This window comes from Serinus canaria, chromosome 8, assembly GCF_022539315.1.
Source record: "Serinus canaria isolate serCan28SL12 chromosome 8, serCan2020, whole genome shotgun sequence".
NCBI lineage: Eukaryota > Metazoa > Chordata > Aves > Passeriformes > Fringillidae > Serinus > Serinus canaria.
In genome coordinates this window covers 23,061,015-23,084,774 of record NC_066322.1, presented here as the reverse complement: position 1 = coordinate 23,084,774, position 23,760 = coordinate 23,061,015, and the positions used below count along the sequence as shown (strand labels likewise).

The 23,760-nt window shown below is 43.5% G+C and overlaps 1 protein-coding gene across 5 annotated transcripts in view; it reads right to left on the bottom strand.

The window, feature by feature from the left end:
- Positions 1–845: 845 nt before the first annotated feature.
- RC3H1 (ring finger and CCCH-type domains 1) overlaps positions 846–23,760 on the bottom strand; it is a 54,904-nt gene continuing 31,989 nt past the window's right edge. The window contains exons 16-25 of one of the 5 annotated variants that reach the window (XM_050977392.1): positions 23,065–23,155; positions 22,815–22,950; positions 20,732–20,902; positions 20,029–20,144; positions 4,740–5,118; positions 2,912–3,127; positions 2,461–2,598; positions 1,980–2,373; positions 1,582–1,646; positions 846–1,357 (exon numbers count right to left, since the gene is read on the bottom strand). In XM_050977392.1, the coding sequence (XP_050833349.1) occupies positions 1,184–1,357; positions 1,582–1,646; positions 1,980–2,373; positions 2,461–2,598; positions 2,912–3,127; positions 4,740–5,118; positions 20,029–20,144; positions 20,732–20,902; positions 22,815–22,950; positions 23,065–23,155 (1,880 nt within the window). In that variant the 3' untranslated portion in view covers positions 846–1,183. Of the gene's footprint in view, positions 1,358–1,581; positions 1,647–1,979; positions 2,374–2,460; positions 2,599–2,911; positions 3,128–4,739; positions 5,119–11,163; positions 19,063–20,028; positions 20,145–20,731; positions 20,903–22,814; positions 22,951–23,064; positions 23,156–23,760 lie in introns of those variants that run through there. The other 4 variants (XM_050977388.1, XM_050977389.1, XM_050977390.1 and 1 more) reach the window with 4 other exon arrangements.

The window sequence follows — 23,760 nt, the reverse complement described above, 5'->3', positions numbered from 1 at the left end:
CACACTGCTTGCACAGATGCTGAGACAATCCTACTAGGAACAGGAAAGAGTCAAACCCCTGACAGCTTCCAAAACTAGAGACACAGTGACCAAAGATCTGGCATACCAGCTCGATGCAGTTAAGTGCCTCACTGCTTGGCTGCTCTAGCAGTTCCTGCCAAGAGAAGCCTTTGCAAAGGTGGATATTTCACTGGTCCTACAAAACCCAGAGTAAGTGGCCCACTGGGGAGTGCACCCCACTGTCTGCACCACTTCCATCACCTCCTGAGGACAGGAACTGTGCTTTCACTGGTTTTAAACAACTGCCTGAAATGGAGGAATCTTCTGCATCTTCAGGACAGTCCTGCCAAAGGTCCTACAGCCATACAGCCACCCTGAGAAGATAAGATCACGTGTGGCCTGGCAGCAGGCCAGGAGACCTCAGTTCCTGGAGTAAACTTGCAGATTAAATAGTTTATTTTTATCAAAGCTACAGGTACTGGTTACCTTACCTGGGCACTGTCATGGTTCATGGGCACTGCTGCTACAGTAACTGTTAGATGAAATCTTAGCATTAAAAAAGAATTTTAAAGCCTTGGCTATGCAAGGCTGTCACTGGTGACTCCCAGCACTTGGGCACACAGGACACACCAGAGCTGCTGGAAGCAGGGCACAGTGTTTGGCAGCTCTTCTACCTACATGGAGCTGCAGAAGAGTATTCCTAGCCCAGCCAGCACAAGCCTTATGGCTGCTGCTGTTCCACTCACCTTTCCAGTGTGGAGTCCCATTTGTTGGAAAAGAAGGAATTAAGTAAGTCTAGGAAGTGGCTCAGTGTAAAGTGTGCATTCAGAGAGCAGTCTGTTACATACAGATCTATAGGTTTTAATGAACCAAGTGATCAGAGTTACAGAGAGTTGGGCACAGGAAGGACAGCAATGCTGGACTTGGGTGCCACAAAAATATTGGTACCAGTTGAAATCCAGCTTTCCTTGCCACAAAGGACAGGAGAGTGAGGTGACCTGTGAGCCCCCTCACTTGACCTGGCAGGGAAGAGCAGGGACAGCCCAGCTGGATGCAGTCCCTCCCTGCAGCTGGCACCAAACAGCAAGACCAACCATCCCAGGAGCAGCCCATACTTTGTGGCAATACCCCACCTCCCTTTTCCCGAGGCAGAGGAGGGAGAAGTGAGGCCCTACCAGCCCCTTTAGGAGCAGGGATCAGCTATCCTGCCCATGAAGATGATGGTGTTGAGGGCAGCTTCCCGGATGAAAAGCAGGAAGGGCCTGTTGGCATTGAAGATTTTTCTGTTCACAGGGAAGGAACGGCCAGAGATGGTGACAGCTGTAGCAGCTGAGGCCTCGCTGCCTTCTTCATTCACCTACCAGCCAAGAGAGAAGATGGGATTAAAATACAGGCATTATGCAGCATGGAGAGGGCTCACCCTCCTACTCCTACTCCTCCTCCTCCTCCACAGAACACAGACCAGCCTCCCTCCAAAGCCCCAGACTGCTGAGAATTGAACACTGTAGGTTCAGAACTATTTTCTTCCCTTTAATATTTGTTTTTAAAAAGTAAAATACGCTGGCACAAAACAAGGCTCACCTCAAGGAAGGCTTTGTGGAAAGCCTCAGACACGTAGAGGTCTGTGCGGCCCTCTGCAATGATACCTGAAATACAAAAGTATACAAAGGTGAAACTCAGTTTAGAGACAGCTCAAGAAAGAACACATTCCCATCCTTCATGGCCTGGGATCAGGCAGAAGGCATGGCTGCCCTAGAACAAAAACATCCTCCTCCATGTCCAACTGACTGCTAAGCTGCCATGTCTTCAGTGCAGAGCAGGGCTGTGTCCATGGTGGGACTTCACCACACCGTCCATCACTGACTGCAGCAACACATAAAAGCTTTCATGTGCTCATTCCTAGCATGCTACTGCACCTACTGCCCTGCCTAAGGAGGAATGGTTGCCACTCGCCTCTACCCTGCACTGCCCTATCTCACCTGGGAGTCTGGCGTTTTCTGGACTGAAGAGATCTTCCAGCCCCATTTTCCTCAGCTTTTCCTTGAGACTGAAGCTGTCCTCGATGCGGAAGCGAGGCAGGTAGACCAAGAGAGACATCTCCTTCATGGAATCTATCCAGCCCTGCAGCTTCTCTGATGTCAGGTCTCTCTCCACCTCCTCCAGTGGCGTCCCAGCACTGGGCAGGACCAGCAGCATGGTGATATCGTCCCCTTTGTAAGGCAGCTCCAGCACCTGGACTTTGTCCTGGGCGATGAATGCATAGGGGAATTTGGACTCCTGGTACATAGTTGGGACTTGGCAGGTCTCACCATTGGCTTTATGAAATATATCCAGTTTTGTGTTTGGAGCTGGGAACTGCGATTTCCAGTGCCCCTAAAAAGGAGAGGGGGAAAACAAAGATGAGCACCATGTCTCCTCCGGGGAAGTGTTCTGCTCCCCAGTTCTGTTAGCTTTTGTTACCTTAAAATAAATGGTGTTGACCAGGACCAAGACCGTGAGATCATCAATACCACTTTCTGGGATCACTTCTGTAATGCGCTTCTCTGTCTTGTTAGCCACCCACTCGTTAATGATCTGCCTGGAAAGTTCTGGCTTCTCCTAAAGGAAGAGACCAAAAAAAAAGGTTAAGCCAAAGGTTTTAAACCTCTCTTTGTACCCTTTCTGCAGGAGACAGGCTCACAAGGGTATGTGCTAGGGGAGGACAATGAAGCTTAGGTGTGATGAGTGGGGAGGTGGCTGTGGTTAGAGTGAACTGAAGTGAGAGGAGCTCCATCCCAGATTCCCTGTTGCTTTCACTGGTGTCCCACACACCCAGAGCAGAGCACTTCTTCTGGACAAAAGAGAGGGATGGACTGGGAGTGGGGGGTGGAACTAAACAAAAAAAGCAAAATCCTGAGTAGGTCAAACTCACTTTGAAGTTCAAGGGCCAGAGTTTTGCTCCATAAACAATTTCACTGATGTTCTGGTAAGTCTCATTAAAGACCAAAGATTTCTCCCCGAAGAGACGGTTGGCTGACACCAGCTCTGAGGATTTGTTTGCTTTCTTGTAAAGGCGGCAGTTCAGCTTGGCAAAGAAGAAATGGATCTGATCCGATGTCTTCTCTGAGATGGTGTCAAATCGAAAGACCTGGACAAGCCAAACAGCAACAAAGATTCCACGAGGAGGTTCTTGTGCTCCTGGGCCCCAGAGGAAATAATGGTGCAGCCTTTGCCTCAACAGCAACAAATCTGCAGGCCCTCAGAGTTTCACCCTCCATGTATGGGAACCCAAAACTATGCAAAATCAATACATCACCAGCCCAAGACCTTTAAGTGATGTTAAAATTAACAGGGTGTTCATAACCCCTTGGCACACCCCAGAGATGAGCATTGCACCCACAGGGCCTAGAAGCAGCTCTCAGGTCATACCAGGTCATGGGAGGACTCACATGTGCTAAACCCTCCCATGAAAATGCTAAAGGCTGCTCTTTCCCAGGAGGAATTCTCATGGTCTGTTGAGTACTTCTGGTACATCTTATCTATTTTTACAGGGAATGGGAATATGTAGCAATCATTTTGAGGGTAGATTTTTGCAGCACAGGGAATTTTTTTTTATCCGTTCCCAGCTGCCAGCTGGAAGGACAATTATGGTTTGTCTGCTGCTATCCAACCTCAGGGCTTTAAGGCACAGAAAATCCCACAGCACATTGCTCTTTATGAACCTCCTTTGGCACTGTTTCCTGTAAGGCATTCCTGGTATTCCCAGCCATTTCATAGGGAAAAAGGGGATTAGGACTACAGGTGTGGGCAGCTCAGTGGAGAAGGTTCCCCTTCCAGTGGGAAGGGCTGCCCCAAAGGGAACGCACAAGTGAAGACTTTGGAGATGTGGTTATAGCTGCTCCACTCAGGCTGTGGATAAAGACAGGAGACCACCAACATTATTTGTTCTAGAGGCAGGATTTGTAAGGACAGCAAGAGGTGTTTCATTCACACCTCCTCATTGCAGGGAGAAAAGTTCCTCTAGGCTGAGGTCTCCCATTGGAGAAAAAGGTATGGGCAGCATCAAACCCCACACAACATCAAACCCCACACAGCAGTTGAGTGGGTCTGTCATTGAGAAGGGTGCTAAGACAGGCAGGGAGTTAAAATTAGCTGCATAGAAGATCCAGAACTCAGAATTACCTCTTATTCTGGGATCAGAACTATCCCCTGAGTATAGGGCCAACAGGTGGAGGGAGAGATTCCTTCTATACAGGCTCCCCTGCCCTGGAAGTCAGGTGGACTGCAAGGTCTCCCATGTGTCCCATTTTTGTCCCAAGGAAGAAAGAAGGAATGTGAAAAAGTTCCTCTGCAGGAGGACTTGATATCATGTCTTTTCCTGCTTTTTACATAAGGAAAAGCTTAGCTCAATCTGCAAGAGGCAAACTGTTGCCATTCCCTTCCCTCACCTTGCAAATGGGCTTCCTTTTCTCCAGACGAAAACTACCAGCTCAAACTCAGGAATGCTGGATCCAAATAGGGAGTAAGGAGAAAGAGCTGGGGTCTAAACAAATCCAGAAACAAGGCTTGGAGCAACCTGGTCTAGTGGAAGGTGTCCCTGCCCATGGCAGAGGGTAGAACAAGATGAATTTTAAAGTCCTTCCAACTTGGAATTTCCTCCCCAAGGCAAATCCTGAGACCCTGAGAGCAGCCATTAGCCATGGTCACCTTTCCTGTCTTTCAGACCTGCTACAGGAAAAGGCTGAGGAATCTCCACCAACCTCCATGAGCTGCTGGAGGGTGCTGCCACAGGCTCCGAGCTTGGTCATGGCGAAGGCTGTGGAAATGCTGAGGGGTGACATGAAGATATTTTCTCTGCTGTCCTTGGAGTCAGCCAGGTACTTGTAGAAGACGACAGCAAACCGAGAGTTGGCCTTTGACAGCTCCCAGACCCGGGGGTTGGTGGACTCTGGGAGCTTGTCCTTTGCTGGCTCTTGCCCCTCACCCTCCTGGGGCTTCTTTTCGGGGTTGCGATAGATGCAGATGGGGTTCACGGGGATGTCGCGGGGCTTGGCGGTGCAGATGTCTTCCACGGCGTAGTGCTCCGGGGCAGCCAGCCCCCAGACACTGAGCAGGCACAGCACGAAGAGATGCATTCTCCTGGAACCAGAGGGAGGGCTTAGACACACGGCCTGTCTGTGAAACCCACGCTGCTGCCACGGCCCTGGGCCCTTCCAGCTTCACAGTGACAGCAGCCCCACAGCCCCCTCCAGTCATCCTTTTGCCCTGCACCTGCAGGACAAACAAGGACAGACAGACAGCAGGAGGACAAGCTTGCCTGTGAGCACACAGTGCTTTTAGAAGCAATACACTGAAACCAGTGTTTTCCCAGTGACCTGGGGTCCCTCTTTTTTAAGCAGCAGGCTCAGCCCTGACAAGTTTAGACCAAAATGGATGATTTGAACCACTGGTGAGTCCTCCCCACTGGCCAGTGAGGTGACTACAGTGTAAGGACCCTGCCAGGCTCACCTCAGCTTTACAGTACTTTTCAGTTACTGATGTAGGAGACACTTTGACAGAGACGAATGGTGATAAGGAAAAGGTCTCCAAGAAAGTTGGTCCCTCCATGGACTGAGCATCTCTAATTCCCAAAGAAGTACTTTATAAGCACATATGGTGTAGCTGATGCATCACACCAATTCCTGTCCAAAGTTCATACCACCTCAATCCAAACTGCTTGTCCTTGGTACCTAAAGAGCGCAGGCTAATGATAATTACTGTGTTCCAGCAAAAGCAGTTCTCTGAAAATCTTCCAGCAAGAGAGAGATAATTTATATTTTCCCTTTGCTAAAGAACACTGAACCTCAGAATGATTTCAGTTAAAAGGAACCTTAAATATCATCTGGTTGCACCCCTGCCATAGGAAAGGACACCTTTGCTAGACCAGGTTGTTCCAAGCCCCATCCAACCTTAGACACCTCCAGGGATGGGGCAGCCACAGCTTCTCTGGGCACCCTGTGCCAGGGCCTCACACCCTCAGAGGGAGAAATTTCCTCCTAAATCCCATCACCCACCAGCTCTGGCAGCAAGGCCTCATGAGCCATCTCAGGGCCTGCATGCTGTGGTTCCAAGATGCCCTTTGCATGACTGCTTTGTTAATGTTCCCCACGGGAGGAAGCTCAAGCACCACAGCCACAACAGTTTGGGAAACAACTATTGGGATGGGCTGGCACCCTGCCCAGGTCTTGCCTGCTACAGGGCACTTTTTCAAACATGTGTCTAAGTTAGGCAAGTCTCTGCCTGCCTCCATGTACTCACTGCTGTAGCTACCAAGAATTGCCTTCTGAGAAGCTAAATTAGAAGTCACCTGCATTTAGCACTGGTGACCTCCATGTCTGTGATCTTCCAGTGCTGGTGGGCCAGCACCTACTGGAGGAAAATGGGAGCAGGCTCAAAGACTGATCTGGGATGAAGGAAACCTCTGGGTTTTTCCACAACCCCCTCCCCAGGCTTTTGGCCAATTATTTCATCTGTGCTCCAGTTCCTCTGCAAAAGCAGAAACTACCTCATCTGGCACCAAGACTGTCTGGAGCCCAAGGCTATGTGATAGCACAGCAAAACAAGAGGGACTCAGGCCATAGCCACAGCTCTCGCTGGTTATGACACAGAGATCATCTTGCAAAAGGTTTAGGACAGATAGAACACCACAAAGGAGAGGAAAAAAAAACTAAAAAGGGAGGGAAGTTAACCAATTAAAAACCAAAAAACAACACCCAGGCCAAGAGAAAGGAAAAGTATTAAGACAATTGAAAATACTCCAGGAAGTGCTGTGCTTCCGAACCTTTCAATCCCACAGGAAAAGTCAGCCAGCAACAAGCCAGACACACTCCAGAGTTCTGCAATCCTGGGGCCAGGAGCAGAGCCCTTCACTGCCTGCAGCAGCCCTCCCTCACTCATACTTGGTCCTGCAGCTCCAGTAGCAACAACACACTTTGTGACCAGTCCCACCATGGAAAGGACAACCTCACCATGGTCCCTGCCCTGTCACTCCACTCACCTCCAGGGAAAGCCATGTCCTGACCCTGTCTGTACAAGGACAAACACCTGCTTCTGTCAAGCCAGAAGCAGCTTGTGGTGTTTGCCATCACACAAAGTGCTGCTAATCTAATCTCATATTTAAAGGCCAAAGCACATGAGTGGGGAGGGTACCTCCATCCTCACCCTGTCCTTATTAAATGAGAAAGACCCCCTGTTTTTACTCTGCAGTAAAGCCCTGACTTCATCAGTTCAGAGAAGATACAGGACTTCATGCCAACACCTTAAATCTACTTTACCAACTATTAAGGTTGACCCAGCCTCTGACACATCCAATCTTGTTTCTTACAGGCAAGAGCCCCTGCTGTTTCTTAGATCAGCTCTTTGTCCTAGCATTTGGCCAAAACCCCCTCCTCCTCCCCCCACAGCTCTTGAACTCTCTCTTTTCCCCTGCAGCACTGACATGCAGTCCATGTGTCAACATGGAAGGATGCCAAAGGTATTCCCATAACAGCACTGCCTGAAAAGGATTACTGGCAGGGGGAATGTAGAAATTAGAAAAGGTTCTTACAAGGGTGAAGCAACAAAAAGTGCAGAAAGCCAAGAAACAAGTTGCTGATTCAGCTCAAAATCAGAAGGCTCTGGGGGAGCATCAAGAAACTCCTCGATGCCTCAGCTGCTGTGCAATATGCCTGGGCTCTCACCAGCACATGCCATTTCCATCCCACTCTTCCATGGCTGCAGGACAGAATGAATAACTGGGCTTACAGACCCCCAGCACCCACCCTACTGAACCTACTGGGGCTACTGGTAATGGTGGGAATGTCCCACAGCAGCCAAACACTGTGCTACACAGCCCAGCTAATACAAAAGAGCTCAAACCATTTTGAGATTGAGGCTCTTGAGAAACCTTCCCCACTGTATCACACCCAAAACCAGAGCCCAAAGCAAACCAGCAGTGTTCTTTTGCAGCCAGCAATTACTCAGGGCTTCTTGACTTCATTAACTGCGCCCCATACCACGCTTGCTGCAGGCTGAGGATAAGCCAAGCCTGACAATTTAGAATGACAGCTCGGGTGGGAGGACTCTCTCTAATAGCGCAAAAAGCCACTCTGGCAGCAGCTAAAATTCATAGGCTCCTACTAAGGGAAAAGAAGCTGTTTCAAGAAATTAAATAATAATAAAGATGTGTGCAATCTGTTTTTCTTACCTGCCCCTTGTACCTCCAGCTTTCTGCTTTTAGGAGGTGAATGCAAATTTTTGAGAGAACAGTCTTGCTTGAGCCCAAAAGCAGTCTCCCCACTGGATTTCTGTGCTCAAACAGAGCTGAGACAGCAGCAGGGGATGGTGGGAGGGGAGTAGGATGCTAAGGCCAAAGGCTGATGACCAGCTGCCGAAGGTTAAGCAAAGAGTAGGAAAAAAGAGGCAATGTTTAGTTTGAAAGAGGTTTTAAAGTTCAATCTGACAAGGGAGAGTTTGACCATCTACCCCACACGAATGCCACATGCCCTCAGTTTTTGCCAACAGTAAATGAACTGCTTATCCCATGAGAAAAACCTCAAACCCTTCAAGAGTTTGAATAAAAATTATATATAAAAATATTAAAATATAAAGCTATTTGTAGACCTAATTTTGGGGTCTTGTAGCTTAGCAAACTGTTTCCCTCATCCGTCCCAAGTCCTGTCACCTGTATCCCATTTCCTGAACAGACACAAGTTGGGAAATATTGCCCCACTTCCCATTCTGTAGTTTCAAATACATCCCATCTTAAACACACTCACCTGGAACAGGCTCCCCAGGGAATGGTCACAGCCCCAAGGCTGCCAGAGCTCCAGGAGCATTGGGACAACACTTTCAGGCACAGGGAGGGATTGTTGGAGTGTCTGTGCAGGGCCAGGAGTTGGACTCTGCGATCCTGGTGGGTCTCTTCCAGTCCAGGATATTCTGTGATTCTGTGACCTTTCACTTGCACAGCTGGAAAGCTGAGGATTAACAGCAGCTTCCCCAACTTCTGTCCATATTCACAAGGCAGAGTAGTGAGCAGGACCAAACACCATTTCTGATCCAGGATGCAGCTGGTCCACAAATCCTGCAGCATTGCCCCCTGAATTTCAAATCCCAGGAGCAGGCTGGCTCAACAGGTGCTGAGCCTCCAGTGAGAGGAACATTTTCCCTTAAAGGGAAATTGCAATTGCAACCTGGTTTGGGTTAAGTAAAAGACTTTACTGTATCAATATGGGACATAGTTAAATGGGACAGAGATTGTGGAAATAAGTTGAAGGGTAATGTAAAAAATGTCCTCCATGAGACAGGAAGGACTGACACACTGCACCTTTTTACTTCAGGTGGCTGCTGGTTTAATTTTTTAAGGTAACTGACAGGCTCACACATCCCAGGATTTTCAGAAGATTAGGGATGCTCCACACCCAGGCAGACATCCAAGCACAGGTTTCCATTTACCCAGCGCCCAGAGGGAGCTCAAAGCAGTAAAACCAAAAGCAAACAACCATGGACATCCCACAGAGCTCCCAAGGCATTTATCCTAGTTTAGCTGAGTAAATCTATCTTTTGAATGCAGCATGTAAATGGTCATTTATGGCTGATTTAGCTCCAAGCAACAACCCAGCATTTGCATCTGAGCAGAGCTATCCAGGAAGCCCCCAAGATGGCCAGTTTTAATCCAAACTCTTAGATGCCTTGTTTGCTCTAATGTAGGGGAAAAGTGCTGCCCCTATATTTTTCTCCCAGAGCTGCTGCTCCCAGACCCAAAGCAAAGATCAGAGGCTCAAAACCATGAAGCACCAAAGCCTGCCAGCCTGTGGCAAGACAGATGAAGCCTCATACTTGGGTTTTAGGCTCTCCCACATTTTTAGTCCTCAGGGAGTTGGAGTTCACAGTTAGGAGGAAGGAAGTTACAGAAACAACTGAACACATCTAGCTGGAAAGAAACAGTTCTTAAACATACCTGATTGATGAGGAGGAACAAAAATTGCCTTAATTTTGTTTTGTGCTTTGGGTGTTCACTTTTGAGTTTCATGGATATGCACAGGGAAAATGACTCTTGCACTCACAGAGCAAGATGGAATCAAGGAATCTCATGGGCTAGCATTTTCAAGATTCTTTCTATCCTGCTATCCATATCCAAAGGGGAAAAAAATTCCAGCAGGTACCATCCACTTGAGCCTGGTCTCCCCTCTTTTCCACGTAAAGAAACTCAGCAAGTTTCTCCCAATCTCTCTTGATGCAGAGCACCCACCACCTCCTTCCAGAGGGACCTGACTCTCCAGTGCTTCAGATCTTCCTTTTAAAAGCCAGCCACTGTTGGAATTCAGCTGTCATTTTTTTTCTCCTTTTGAAGTGAGTCACTACCTGAGGATTCTGAATCCTCAGACTTGAGAGAGAAAGGGTAAGGAAACCATCACCAACTGAAACTTAGTTTTCTGCTGGATTTTCAATTCCTTTAAAGGAACTGAATGCTTTGACTCATCTAGCAAGTAAGTGTAGAAGCGTGAGGGGGCCTAATAATGAGCAGTGATGGGTTTCAGCCCAGCAAAACACACCTTACCTTGATCCATGGTGCCCAGGCTCAAGAGTAATAAACAGTAGCAATGAACATTATGCACTAACTCAAGGGGCAGAAGGCTGTGCTTGCCCTGGAGTAGAAGGAACAGTATTTCAGTGAAGCAGCAGCTTCATCCAGTTTCAGATTTAGAGACAATGACTTGTTAAAGACCACAAAAAGGTGTGAAAGGAGAAGACTAAAAACCACAAAGCAGATTGTGGAGCAAAAGTTACTTTCACTTTAAGGCAAGTTCCAAACCAGGCTCAATGTTAGACAAATGCTGCTCACTCCTTGCTCTGAAGGGTCTGGTTTGCTTTTAAAATACAAATACTCTGAAGCAATTAAAAAAAACCTGATTATTTTGAGTATCTTTTCTTGTTCACCTCTAGTGCCCAGGTGAAGGACCCCCTTTGTTTACAGGTGAAGTCAGAAGAGAGCAGACCAAACCCAGGAGACATGTGGCTTCTCTGCTATGCTCCAGCCCAGAAGAGAACACACACCTTGAACTGGTGAAAATATTTTTCAGATGGTCCAACAGTCTTACACCTCACACAAAATTTAGAAGAATGTACATTCATCCCAGACAGAAAACAAGAGATACTTCAAAGTGTTCTTCATTAATTTATCACTTAATATAAATGCTGACAGAAAAGCAGGTAAGACCTTGTAGACATTTCCATCTATTTACAAACCACATCGTGAATCACTTTTCCACTTTTTTTTTTTCTCAATCTGCAGCTCAAAGGACCCTCAGACATTCTGTGAGAGTAAGGTGAAGTCAGGGAGAAAGAGGGAGAAAAGCAAGGTGAAGAGGGAAGAAGAAACAGCATTTCAACATAGGTTTCTTTCTGTGTAACTGCCATTCATGTACAGTAGGTCTCCATTCCCCTGTTCTTTCACACAAAAGTGACACTGTTGGCTCTATAGGTCTGAAAATTAAATAAAGAAGACCAACACTGACTTTGAAACCTCTAAATCCTCTGGCCTTTTGCCTCCTTCAATGCATTCTGTCCCACTTCAGCAGAGTACCTAGAAGGTTTTTCTGTCAAGCCTAAAAAGTATATAGTAGGAGTAAAGACACAGGGAGTTGGATATAGAGAACTTTCTTCTACTCCTTTTGTTATCTCAGTTTTCCCAAGAGGTAGCAAAGCATCTAACCTTTCCTGGAAAAGACAGCAATTCCCCATGTACCTCTGAAAATCTCCCCCATGATCAGGCCTGTATGTACAAAACTCCATAATTCCTCTGAACTTGCAAAGAATTCAATTTATGGAATTCTTCTCATACAATCTACTTCATCTCTATTCCTATTATGAATGTCTTGATAGCTACAAACAATAAATATCCACATTATCAACCCAGAGTCAGCCACTCCCATGAAGGATTGAGAAATTTTTTTTATGGGAAAGAGAAACAGGAAAGGAAGGAAACAGCAGAAGAGAAGCAAGGAAAAACACAAGGAGATAATGAATGATATTTTGTTCAGCGCTGATTCATGAGAACAGCAGATGGAATTTCATTTGTTTAAGGATCCTATATAAATTTAAGAAATAGTTCATAACCTGACTCAACAAATTTCATGGTCTCCTTTATTACCTAGGCTATCCTTTATTTTATTTTTTGTTAAATATACCTCTGCAGGGCACAATCACATACAATCAATACGATTGGATAATTACATGAGCTCTATCCCAAGCATATATGCACCAATGTTAAAAAGTTATTTAAAAAACCAAACAAAACAAACAACCCAAAAAAATAAAATAAACTCCACCCAAAAAGGTGATAATGACTGCAGAATGTCTCGGGGAGACTTGTAAGGAACTAACAAGATCAAAGAAAATTAGACTTACAAAAACCACAAAAAAAAAATCATATATCGAGAAATCCCACAACTGGAAGTAGATGACTTCAAAGAAGTGGGAGCTGTCATACAGATCCCACAATTCTCAATTCTTCCTCCCTCCTCTCACACATCTTGCTTCACCTCTTCCTCCCCATAGCAACAAATACAAGGAGGGGAAGAGCTTAACACAACGCTACCAGTTAGAGAAAGTACGGAAAAATAGCCAAGCTACAGAACAGCTGCTAAGCTGACTTGAAGGAAAGATCCTTTTAGCATGGAAGCTGCTTACACAGCAAGCAGAAGCTGAAGGGGGAATGGGAACTCCTTAAAATTAGGGGAAACTCTCAAAGTGATTTGTTTTGCCCATGCTGATCAGCTTCACTTAGGAGAGGCTGCAGATGAATGGCACTAATTGTGAGCTGTGCAGCAGCTGTGATGTGAACAGGATTGCTTCTTCCTCTCAGGTTGCTTCATGTATTTATTAAAGGCTGCTGCCAAATTTCTTTTTAAAAAGCTACAAATAAAGAGGTCAGTGCACACATCCAGTTGTGGGATCCATCTGATATACAATCTGGTTTGGATGCCAAAGACTTGTGAGTACTGTCTGCCACAGAACTATCAATGAAATCTTTTTAACATTATGAAGAAGCAAATAATTTCTTGAAAATCAAATACTCCACAATATTTTTTTTCCTCTTACAGATACATGTGAAATGCATATGGGGTAAATGTAATTCCATCATGTCTAATGCTTTTTATGTCCAGAGACTGCACTACCTGTTGCTTCTGTCTCTCTCAATACTGTATTTTTCAAATTGGACAATTGTGTTTTCCTAAAAGTTGCAGATCTTCAAAACAGTAGTTTCCTGGCATATGAAAACATCCAACCAGTATATCTAAAGAAAGCTGCCTTGCTGGATGAAGTTAGGCACCTAAACGCTCCCAACTGCTCAACACCTTGCAATTAGCACTAAAAATCATACACAAACTCCCTGGAATTGCAAAGATTGCCTGGGAAAGATCAGTTAATTACTCACATTACTAAGCTACAGGAATCCAATTTTGACTATTATGACCATATACTTTAAGCATCAAATGACTGTATGTGCTCTTTATATTGGAAAATTTCACAAAAAGCTGCAGGCTCTTTGCTTGCCACACTTCCCATTGAACAATATTAAACTTGCCAATAGGAAATAAAATTATAAAGAAATTAAATGTTAAGTTTGTTCTCCTTTCTCTGCTAACCAAGGCTCTACCTGCATTACAAGAAGTGCTCTGAAGTCTGTGACAACACTAAGCAGTTACATTCTTCTTCCTACAGAAGAATAAAGGCCACATGTTAACTGTAGAAGGACACTGTTGGGTTACATTTTCCCAAATCCCTTACTTATGTTGTATAACTACAATTAACTTTAGTCTCTATCATCCCCTGACATTCCAACAGAATATAATGCAGTTGGTAACTGTTCACTATGGAAATGATAATTCCCAATGAAGTTTTTGACATTTAAAGAGTGTATTTGAACTGAGAGCAAATAAATTTGTGCTACATAATAATCTGTGTATCCACCACCCATCTCTTGGCACCACAGCTGTACACAAAAGGTGGCTAAGAAGAGCTGCTTCATTTTTACTCAGAAATTCAGTTACACTTACTCAAGTAAGGTGGATGTTTTTCCTGTTCATAAGTCCATTACCATGTAGGCAACTGAAAAACTCTTGCTCTCTGTTCATCCCCACAGGGGAATTGATTTATTGTGATAGAAGAAATTAACTTGCTGACACGCTAACTTTTTTTTGTTGTTGTTTTTAAATCAGTAACATCAGGAGGCAGGAATGGAAGGCTGTATTTTGGAAAGTGAATGATGACAAAATTTGGATATGAAGGTAACATCATGCCCCAGCAGCATTGCTCTGTGTTCCTTCTATCTATCCTAGGACCAAAATCACTTCTCCATACACACATAGACAAGCACAAAAACTTGCACACTGCGTATGTTTGGGTCTTTTCTCCCATTTTTGAGCAGAGAAGATAGCTGGCACTCCCACTGTGGAGCTTCCTGAACACTGGCATGGCATTTCTTGGATCATAAAAGCAGGTCTGAAAGAGCCAGTCCAGGAAAGAAACTTTACACTGGGGGTCTTTAGATAACTATCCTGTAAGTCTGCTTTGTTATAGTCCAAAATTATAAATGGCAGTGGAAATGAGGGTTTATGCTACTCAGACTTGAAGGGATTTCTCTTTGAACCCAAAAACTTTAGTTAGAAGTCTGTGAGAGTTTGAGCAGCTCAAGTAAGGGAAATGCCAGCAGCCTTCTTGTAATATCAATAAAAGCCTCACTCCTGGCCCTTTCAAATTTAATTTGCCCTTGACTGGGCAAATTAAATTTGCCCCACCTTACTTAGTCCATGCTGTCAAGAGACAATATCATCACAAGTTTGGTTCTTCCACATCTAATTTAATGCAATGCTAGTGTTTCACAAATCTTTTCGGTCCCAGTGGACTTAAAAGTAAGTCACATTTGTAACACAGATTTATCTTTTACTGTAACTGAAGAAATTTTCAATCAGTATTCAATTTAGAAACACTTAAAAACAAGGCTTCTTGAATTATAACATTTCTATGTTCCTTCTCCCTCTCTAAAAGAGCCATTCAGTCAGCTGAGAGAGTGCATGAGAGACTGAAAACACATCACAACACCTCAGATACATCTCAGTACATTGCAAATTGTATGACTAAATTGAATGATTTTCCACAATTCGATGCATGGGCAAGGCTTGACAATCATTAACTTCTGGAAATTGTTATTAGGATAATACAGTCAACTCACAATACCCTACACAAATGTCTGACAATCAAAATGGCTACACCAGGGGAAAAAAGAAAGTATAAAGCACAAGTCTTTGGCTCTCCTTTAAAGAAAAACAGCAGTTTACCATGTTTATACAGATCCCCTGTTTGCCTACCAGTAGGGGCAATATCACATTTGTGCATCACTGAGTAATAACACCATTAGAAAAGGCAACTTCACAGAAGTTATTGGCTAAGCGAATTCATTTGAATGCTCTGTTTTGAGGCAGCAAGCTGTCACTGTTACACAATCAGGGAGGGTGGATGGGAAAGCCACAGGAGAAAAAGACACAAAAAGGGGAGAGACGGCTCAGAAAGGACTACAGAGAGAAGAACTTGAGAACAGGGATAAAAGTGCTGCTAGCTTGAAAGGTGCTCTGATCTACTGAAAAAAAGTCCTACTCTGAAACAGGACAGCATGCAAAAAGGGCAGAAGAAAATGTTTAAACTTCTCCTATTAAGAAAAAAGAACTCGGTCACAGGACCGACAGATGAGATGTCGACAGAAGGAGGGGAATAACACCACAGAATATACAGACATCATCTATATACTGACTGAATCACTGACACACTGAAGCTTAACCTACCACTAGAAGCTTCCTATTCTGAAGGTTTGTCCATGCTGTCCATCTGGCTGAAACCCAAATATCAAGAGTTGTCTGGTGCAGCAGAAAATTTAACCTACCTACCAAAGGTTGCAGCAGTGCCCTGACACCATGGTAAAACTGCTTCTTCTTGCCCAACAGAAGGAACTAAACCACTTGGTAGCCAAGACCAATTTCACTGAGGAGGCCTGAATTCCTGTACAACTGGGACAATGATGGGCTACAGAAGTGAGTGCAGGGAGACACAGAGTCACTCCAGACATTTTCATGCTTGTTAGCTGTAAACATCAATGCTGCCACTACATACAGAGCTAGCTGTCCCCCAGGGTCTCCCAGTTCTTCCACAAAACCGAAATATTTTAGGTGCAGTTTCCAGAAAAAAAACTTAAGAGCATGCACTGCATTTTGCTGTTTCATTTGTTTAATCAACTAAACTTCTGCAAAAAAAGCAGAAAAAGGGTAAGAGGAAGAGGGGATGAAACAAAGTCGAAAATCAATACTGTTAGTAGATACTAAGTAAACTATTTAACAAGCCAAACTATAATTTTGGGCCAACAGGGCATTCACCTGGACACATTGATCACAACAAGGACGTTATGCACAAAGTACAGCACAGAGAGCTGGATGAAGAGGAAAAAAAACCCAGTAAGGTCCCCCTTCAAATCCACAGATTTTGGAAGCATTCATCATATGTAGGCCAGCAATCTAAAATAGTGCTTACTGAAGAATTCCAGGAGAAAATGTGGAGAAAAGAATGATCCCTAACCTGGTGAGGGAGCTAGGAAATAAAAGGTAAAGAGGTTTTTGCCCCTCTAGAATTTCTTCCTGGTATTACAAATGAGTCTGTAGTGTCCAACCTATCATAACCATCTTTGAAAATTAATTTTACATCCACAATTACTACAGTCAAAAAAAGGCACATTCTGGGCTTGTCCTCCTAGATTAGAATATTGCACTAATTATCTTGACTAAGGTGAGCTCCCTGTGTTAATAAAAACACAGCAGGAAGGAGCAAACTAATTAAAATTAAGGAGAAGGCTGACCTGAGGATGGTGTTCTGCACTGAAGGATGAGAGGGCCCAGGGCCTGTGTGGTGACTTGGAAGCAGGCAGCCAGGAAAAATCCTTCATCCTCCTCATGCCCAAAGCTGAGAAGGGAAGAACAGACCTGCCAGGCTCACAGCTGCATCACCCCAGTCCTGCTCAGCTCCAAGGAGAGTGGCTGGAATGCTTGGCTTCAAGTAGGAGATACAGATGGATAGGGGCAAGGGGAGACGAAGCTGTTTCAGTGCAAAGCTGATTCTTGGCCAAAAGTTAAAAGAGGCATTAGAAAAAAGCAAGCTGCAAACTACTCCAGGCAATTAAGAGGCCAAAGTTCAACTAAGAGTGAAATAAACCCGTGTTAAGACACATGGAAAGTGTGGGGGGGTGTGCTAAAAAATGCTTTTATTTTCATTCAGTGCTTCTACCTCCCAGACATTTGATCACAACAGCTGCGCTCATGCGAAAAAATTCTTAAAACATACCCAATATATATACAGATATAACTATGTATATATGTATATATATATTTATATATAAATTTTTATTTAAATAAAAAAGAAAGCTCGAATCCCAAGCCAATATGTGTATCAAATCCTTGACCAGCCAGGTCTGTAGGGCATAATCAAATTCAATGTGAAATAGTATATAAACGCGGTGCCTTGACTGGGCAAATTAAATAATTGCTACTCAAAAGAGTCTTCTGTTTGGACTCTCCTACTGGTAGGCAATAGTGAGACTGTATCCCCTCCCACCCCCCTGTTGTTTTATCTAACAGTATGATGAATGCAAAGCTTAGCTCAAGGTTGCTAGAACCTCAGCAGGAGTTAAAGTTAAGGAAAAAAAACTAAAACCCAAGAAAATTTATTAACTCTTGCTTTACCCAACCAAAGCAATGCAGTAATTTATTACATAACCAGTGCTTTCCCACTTAGTAGTCTAACCCAGAAAGAAAAAATGAGGACAGGCCAAGAAGGTAGAGAGGGAGCAGCACTTGAAAAATCATTCTCAAGAGGTCTTCATATCCAGGATCTTAGCTCAGCATATGCCAAAAAAGTAAAAAAATGTGCAGCAAGAACAAAATCTTTAATCTTAAAAAAAAAAAAAAAAAAAAAAAAAATCAGAAGACACTTACGGCTTGTCTGGCTTATAGCCACAAAGCATCTGTTGGAGAAGTATTACACCTATCAGGCAAAATTTGCTTCTCAATACTTCTGGTAAGATCTGTGCTGCACCTTCAGTTGTTACTTTGGTAGAATTCTTCCCCCATGAAACAGGAACCCAGGGTGGATTCACTGCAGGCCTGACAAACTGCAGGCTGATACTCAGGTGTCAAAATCTAACACAAACAGACCTTAAATAATGCCAGCCTTTAAAAAGGACACCTTTGCAAAGACTCTGTCATTTGTAGTTTAAATTCAGCAATTTAAGAAAGAAGCTCAGGATAAGCTCCTGGCCACAATGGGAGGAATTGTGTTAAGATGAAGTTTGCTGCACATTTTTTGACACTGCAATTAACAGCTACTCTCCAACCCTCATTCCTTGTTTACCCTTAAACCATACAAGGAAGTGGCCAAATTGCTGTAGTAAGGTAAATAAGGAATTATGCACTGGGTATGTAATAATACTAAAATAAAAGAAAACCTACTTCATTAAGATCATACAATTAATCAAACAGAGTATATATATATAATATCTTTTTTTTTTAAGCCCTGGGATTCAAGGCGTCCAAAGTTATTAAAATAAAGTTCATTCACAGAACAAAAACAAATTTAATTTGAATTGCTTGCAGATACTGCTAATTTTCATTTTTTTAATTAAAAAATGCGTTAATGTGAACTATGTGCAGGATTTGTTTCTAGTAGTTGTGTTTGTGCACATTGCCTCTGGACCTGCTGCTCTGCTACTACTGCTGCTCCTGGGTTATCCAATCATCCCTGGAAAGAAACACAAGATGGAAGCTGCCGACACCCCAGCAGAAGGAGCTCCAGGGTGTGCTGGCCTCGCTTCATGGAGCAGATGTGGGTGTCACTCCCCCTCGCTGGGAGTCATGGCCATCTCCTCCTCCCTCGGGGTCCTCTGACAGGCTGAGAGATGCCATATTGTTTGACAGGAGCCCAATGTTCTCTTGGGTCAAAGCTGATCCATTTGGAACATCACTGCTGAAGGGAAGTTGAAGAGAAAGGAGAAGTGGGTGAAAAGAAGCAATTAATGAGATTTTTCCTTCATTTTTAAGAGGACTTCAGTGTACATATTTTAGAATATTTAACTTACCTAATAATAATTTATCTTCCCCCCCCATTTTTAAAAATATAAGCATTTTGATTTCATTACTTTCACAGCACCATATGGAAAAATTAGTTCCTGCTCTGGAGGTGTCAATCTGATGGTGCAACACAAAACTCAAGAACTGATCATAAAAAGAAGGCACAGACTTCATCAGCAATAGTGTAGTTACTCAGAAAATGCTAATTCTGAATAAATATTAATATTCCAAATGGTTCACATGAAGTTATGTAAGCATGCAAGCTTCTTTGTTCAGTGCTGGCCTGAATACACATAGGTGCTTGTGGCTGTTTGAAAATGCTTGCTGTAGAGACTTCCAGCATTCCCAGTCAACATCTTATTCTAACTGTCTATTAAATGTGAACTGAAATCAATCCCATCTACACAGATAAAAGTCCACTACTGACAGCTGAAAGTGAATTTAGTTTTAAAGTGTGTGCCTTCCCAGACAACATCCACATCACAAACTTCAGCAGGATGGAGTACCTTTCGCATTTGGGAGATTTCTTTTACTTGAAACTAAAAAAGCAGATAAGGATTTCTTTTGTGGTGGCTGTGTAACTCCTGCTTCTCCCTACTAATCACCCAATACTGACCAGATGGATTCCTCTCTGCAAGTCTTCTGTTCCATTACTTTATATAGTCTTATTCCACTCACCTACTCCACAGCTAGAGAGATCCTTAATTCATACCTGCACTATAAAAACTTGATTTTTAGTCTCTTTGCCTAGTAGGTGCTTCCTCATCATAGCTGATGTGAGGCAAGGGTATTTATTCAACAGGAGAGTGGCCCTGAAGAAGCGTCTCCTGCTACACAAAGACAGGTTGAAGGCCTGTGTTACCTGAATGTCAGTGTAAGGTCCTCAGCTGGAACCTTGTTTTGTGGTTCTAATTGTCCATTTTCTGTCTGTTTAGTGGTGCCCAGCTTGTTTTTCATATCCAGTGAAGACTGGCTCTCCTTTAAAGAAAGGACAGATGAAAAATTCTTTAAGAGTGTGTTGAAAGAACTGGAGATTTCATTCCTTAGGGATGATGAAGAAGGCCTGTAAATTGCAGTCACAGAGTTTAACCCGCAAAAGCCATGAGACAAAAACAGACTTCTAGATATGCTCATCCTCTCAGGACACAGTATTTCCCAAAAGGAAGGGATGATCCTTGTAACAACAAGCAAAGGCCACAGACTGTAACAGCACACAGACTTCTGAACACTAGCCTGTACCTGCAGACAATGTCTCCTATGTTAAAGCAGTTTATAGAGCTCATAGCACAGTGACCTTGGAGACAATTTGTATTTCATCAAAGTCAACACCACGTTTATTTCAAATGGTGACAAATTAACAACATTTAAAGAGGCTACATTAAACTTCTTCATGAAGAAGACTCAAGAAACTCCTCAGGAGGTTTTGAAGAATAGAGGTGAAGAGGAAGATGGATGATTCCAGCTGTGGGCATCCAATAGGGAGCCTTTCTGCCAGGATGAAGGGGCTGCAGCCAGTACATGGCTCTGCACTGCATCTCTCTGCCTCCCAGCCCCCCAGCACTCACCATGCTCAGCTCACGGGTTCTCTTCCCAATTTCCCTTTCCACCTGGTGTAGCTCCAAGCTCAGCTGTTCACTTGAGATCATCCCAGGCCACTTGGGAGGTGGGGGTGGGGGCTGTGGTTGGCCTGCCAGGGTAGTCGCCTCTCTCTGCAACAGCAGCCTGTTACTAACAGCCTAAATGCATAAAGCCAAGCACATACACATCTGAGCACACAACACACCAAGCACAGAGAGCTCTAAGGCCATAATTCCAGAGTACTGCTCATTTACAAAACCAAGGCCTCGCTTCACAATGTCCCAATTGAAATCACTTCCAATGCAAGTTTCAACATGTTTCTGTAGAGATGGACAAGTATTTTAATTTTTAAACAAGCAGTGTTAAATGCCTCTTGCTGTCATAAATTTGCATGTGTTTTCTTCATGTGTCACTCTCTTCTCAAAACTAAGACTAAGCCCATGAACAAAAACATTACTCTCTTCTGAGCTCTATGTTCAACAAAAGAAAACTGCAGATAAGCAAGTCTGCTTTATTTACAGCAGTAGAATTTATCTAATTGCACAACAGAGCCAAAATTATTATTACATCATCTTGAGAGATGTTGGTGTCAATATGTAGGTCTCTACTGACCCACATTAGGAAACAGGAACAGAGAGGGGCAAGTGTGGTCATTCACAAGTAGCAAGTTTCTAAAAGCAGTAGCCATGTCAGACATTCTAAAACTCTGCTAACACTTGTAAATGAGTTCTGCAAGTGTGGGCTCTGCATTTAAATCATCTTGTACTCCACAGCACCCAGCATTTGGCTGGTCTTTAAGTAGAAATGCTCATACAATGCAAAAGCAAAATGATCTAACTATTCATGCTCTGGCTGAATTGACTGCTGCAACCTTGTAATAGGCAAACCAGTGAAGACTCCTTGATTTCCAAAATCTACATACAGCTTTAAACGTAAGAGGTAAACAGAAAGCTGTTCTTAATCAAGATAACTAATTCTGCAAAACTGATATTATGCCAAAATCAAGGCTCAACATTCAACTTTGTAGGATTTAACACTGACACAATCACAACAATGATGAGCAGGAGAAGGCCACTTACTGGTTTTGCAACTTTCCAGTACTCTTGTATTATGGCAAATGCAGACATGCAAGATTGAAAACATTTTCTCCTCTCATTCCCAAACAAGAGCACAAGAACACAAGTTATGTTTCAAGTAACTAACAAATGCATATTACTGCAACTACTGCTGTGACTTAATTGTGAGCTCTTTAACTAATCTGCAGTAACCCTCCTCTGTAACATGTCTTCTCAACTAACCATACCTTCAGCAGAAGCTGCTATCCACTACTTATAGCAATTTCTTCTGGGAAAATGTTAACACAAATAGTTGCTGAGGTACCTAGAACAGTTTTCTGGTAAATATTTACCATTTTTTTTTAAGAGGAAAAAAGTATCTAAGGCTTTCTAAAACTATTAATTTATTATGGCTTGACATAACTCCTGTCTCAAAAAATCAAAATATTTCAGCTCATTAATTCTTTTACAAACACATACTCATCTTTCCTTAGTCTACGACTACATTTCTTCTAAGCAGAGCCATAAAATATTAAGTCTTAATTTTTCAAGCTAAATATATTACATATTTACTTTGTTGACTCTTGTGGTTTGTGCTATTTAGGAAGAAACAGTACAAACACAAAGCCAAACACAAAACAGATGAAGCTCATGGCTTTCTGTGCATAAAACCAAACATTTCCAACAGCAGTAAAGTCAAGAAGAACAGGCTCCTACACCCCAAGTTTGCCTCTGAGTAGAGCTGAACAGAGGGGGAGTGAAAAAGAGAATGACAGCAAACAAGACTGAGCACAGACTGTACGTTCAGATACGGTGTTGATGTGCATGTGGAGTGCAGGGAAGTTTCTGCTGCTGAGCAGAAAGGCTGGAACTTGCACCACAGCCCTGATGCTGAGCATCACAGGATTAAGAATTGTTACTGAGTATCACCACAAAGGTCAGCCCTTCAAAGGCTTTACCAGCCTCATCTCTCTCCATCCTACCCCCCAGTGCTGCTCCAAATGCAGGTACCAACCTCCAGCCCCCTCATTTGGGTCTGCTGGCTGATCTGATGGTCAACTTGCTGCAGTTCCATGCGTAGCTGCTGCTCTCGTTCAGCTGAGGGCAACTGCTTCCCATGACCAGCCACATCTGACATGGACAGCCTCTCCCTTTGGGATTGGAAAACAAGGAGATTTCAAGAAAGATCTTTACTCCACTGGCACAGAAAAAAATGGATATGAGAAAATTTAGAGAAAGGCAAATAAAAAATAAAGCAGTCCTACCTGTCATTGAAACGTCCCTGAGAAGGTATATTTTGATGAGGAGAATATGGAGAGCCTCCCCAGCCACCGTGGGTTTCGTAAGGACTGTAGTCTATCAGGGAACAGAAGAAAACCACATTGTATTACTACAAAATCACCCTTTCAGTCATTCAGCCAACACAAAACTAGACAGAGAAGAAGAAAAGCCAGCCCTCTAATTATGAGAAGTTGAACATTTCTTCTGATTAAAAGAATACAGAAATACTCTCCTTAAACAGTCTCACACACCTAATACACGACTCTTTCAGTATGACTAACAGTCTGTGACAGCCTTCCAGAGTCTGAGATTGTGAAGGATTTCAAATACTCAGGCAGATGAGCAAACACAGAATAAAACTTACAGACATGATGATTGCAGTTATCTATACTACTGAAGTTCCTAAAAGACACAGCAGTTCATTGATAATTCTGACATACCTCCGTAACTACAGTTTAAAGATTAAGTTTTCACCTGTAATAAAGTCTAAAAGATTACTGCCTGAAAGAGCTAGAAGCAAGTTTGGGGAATATAATAATTCAATATTTTCTTAAGGTTATGCAGTGCACCTCAAGAAAGTGGCAATCTTTTGGAGTAAGACGTGATTAGAAAATAGATGTGTTGGAAATGAACTACTTCTACTTTTTTGCTTTGCCTAACAGTACATGAGACAATGGCTG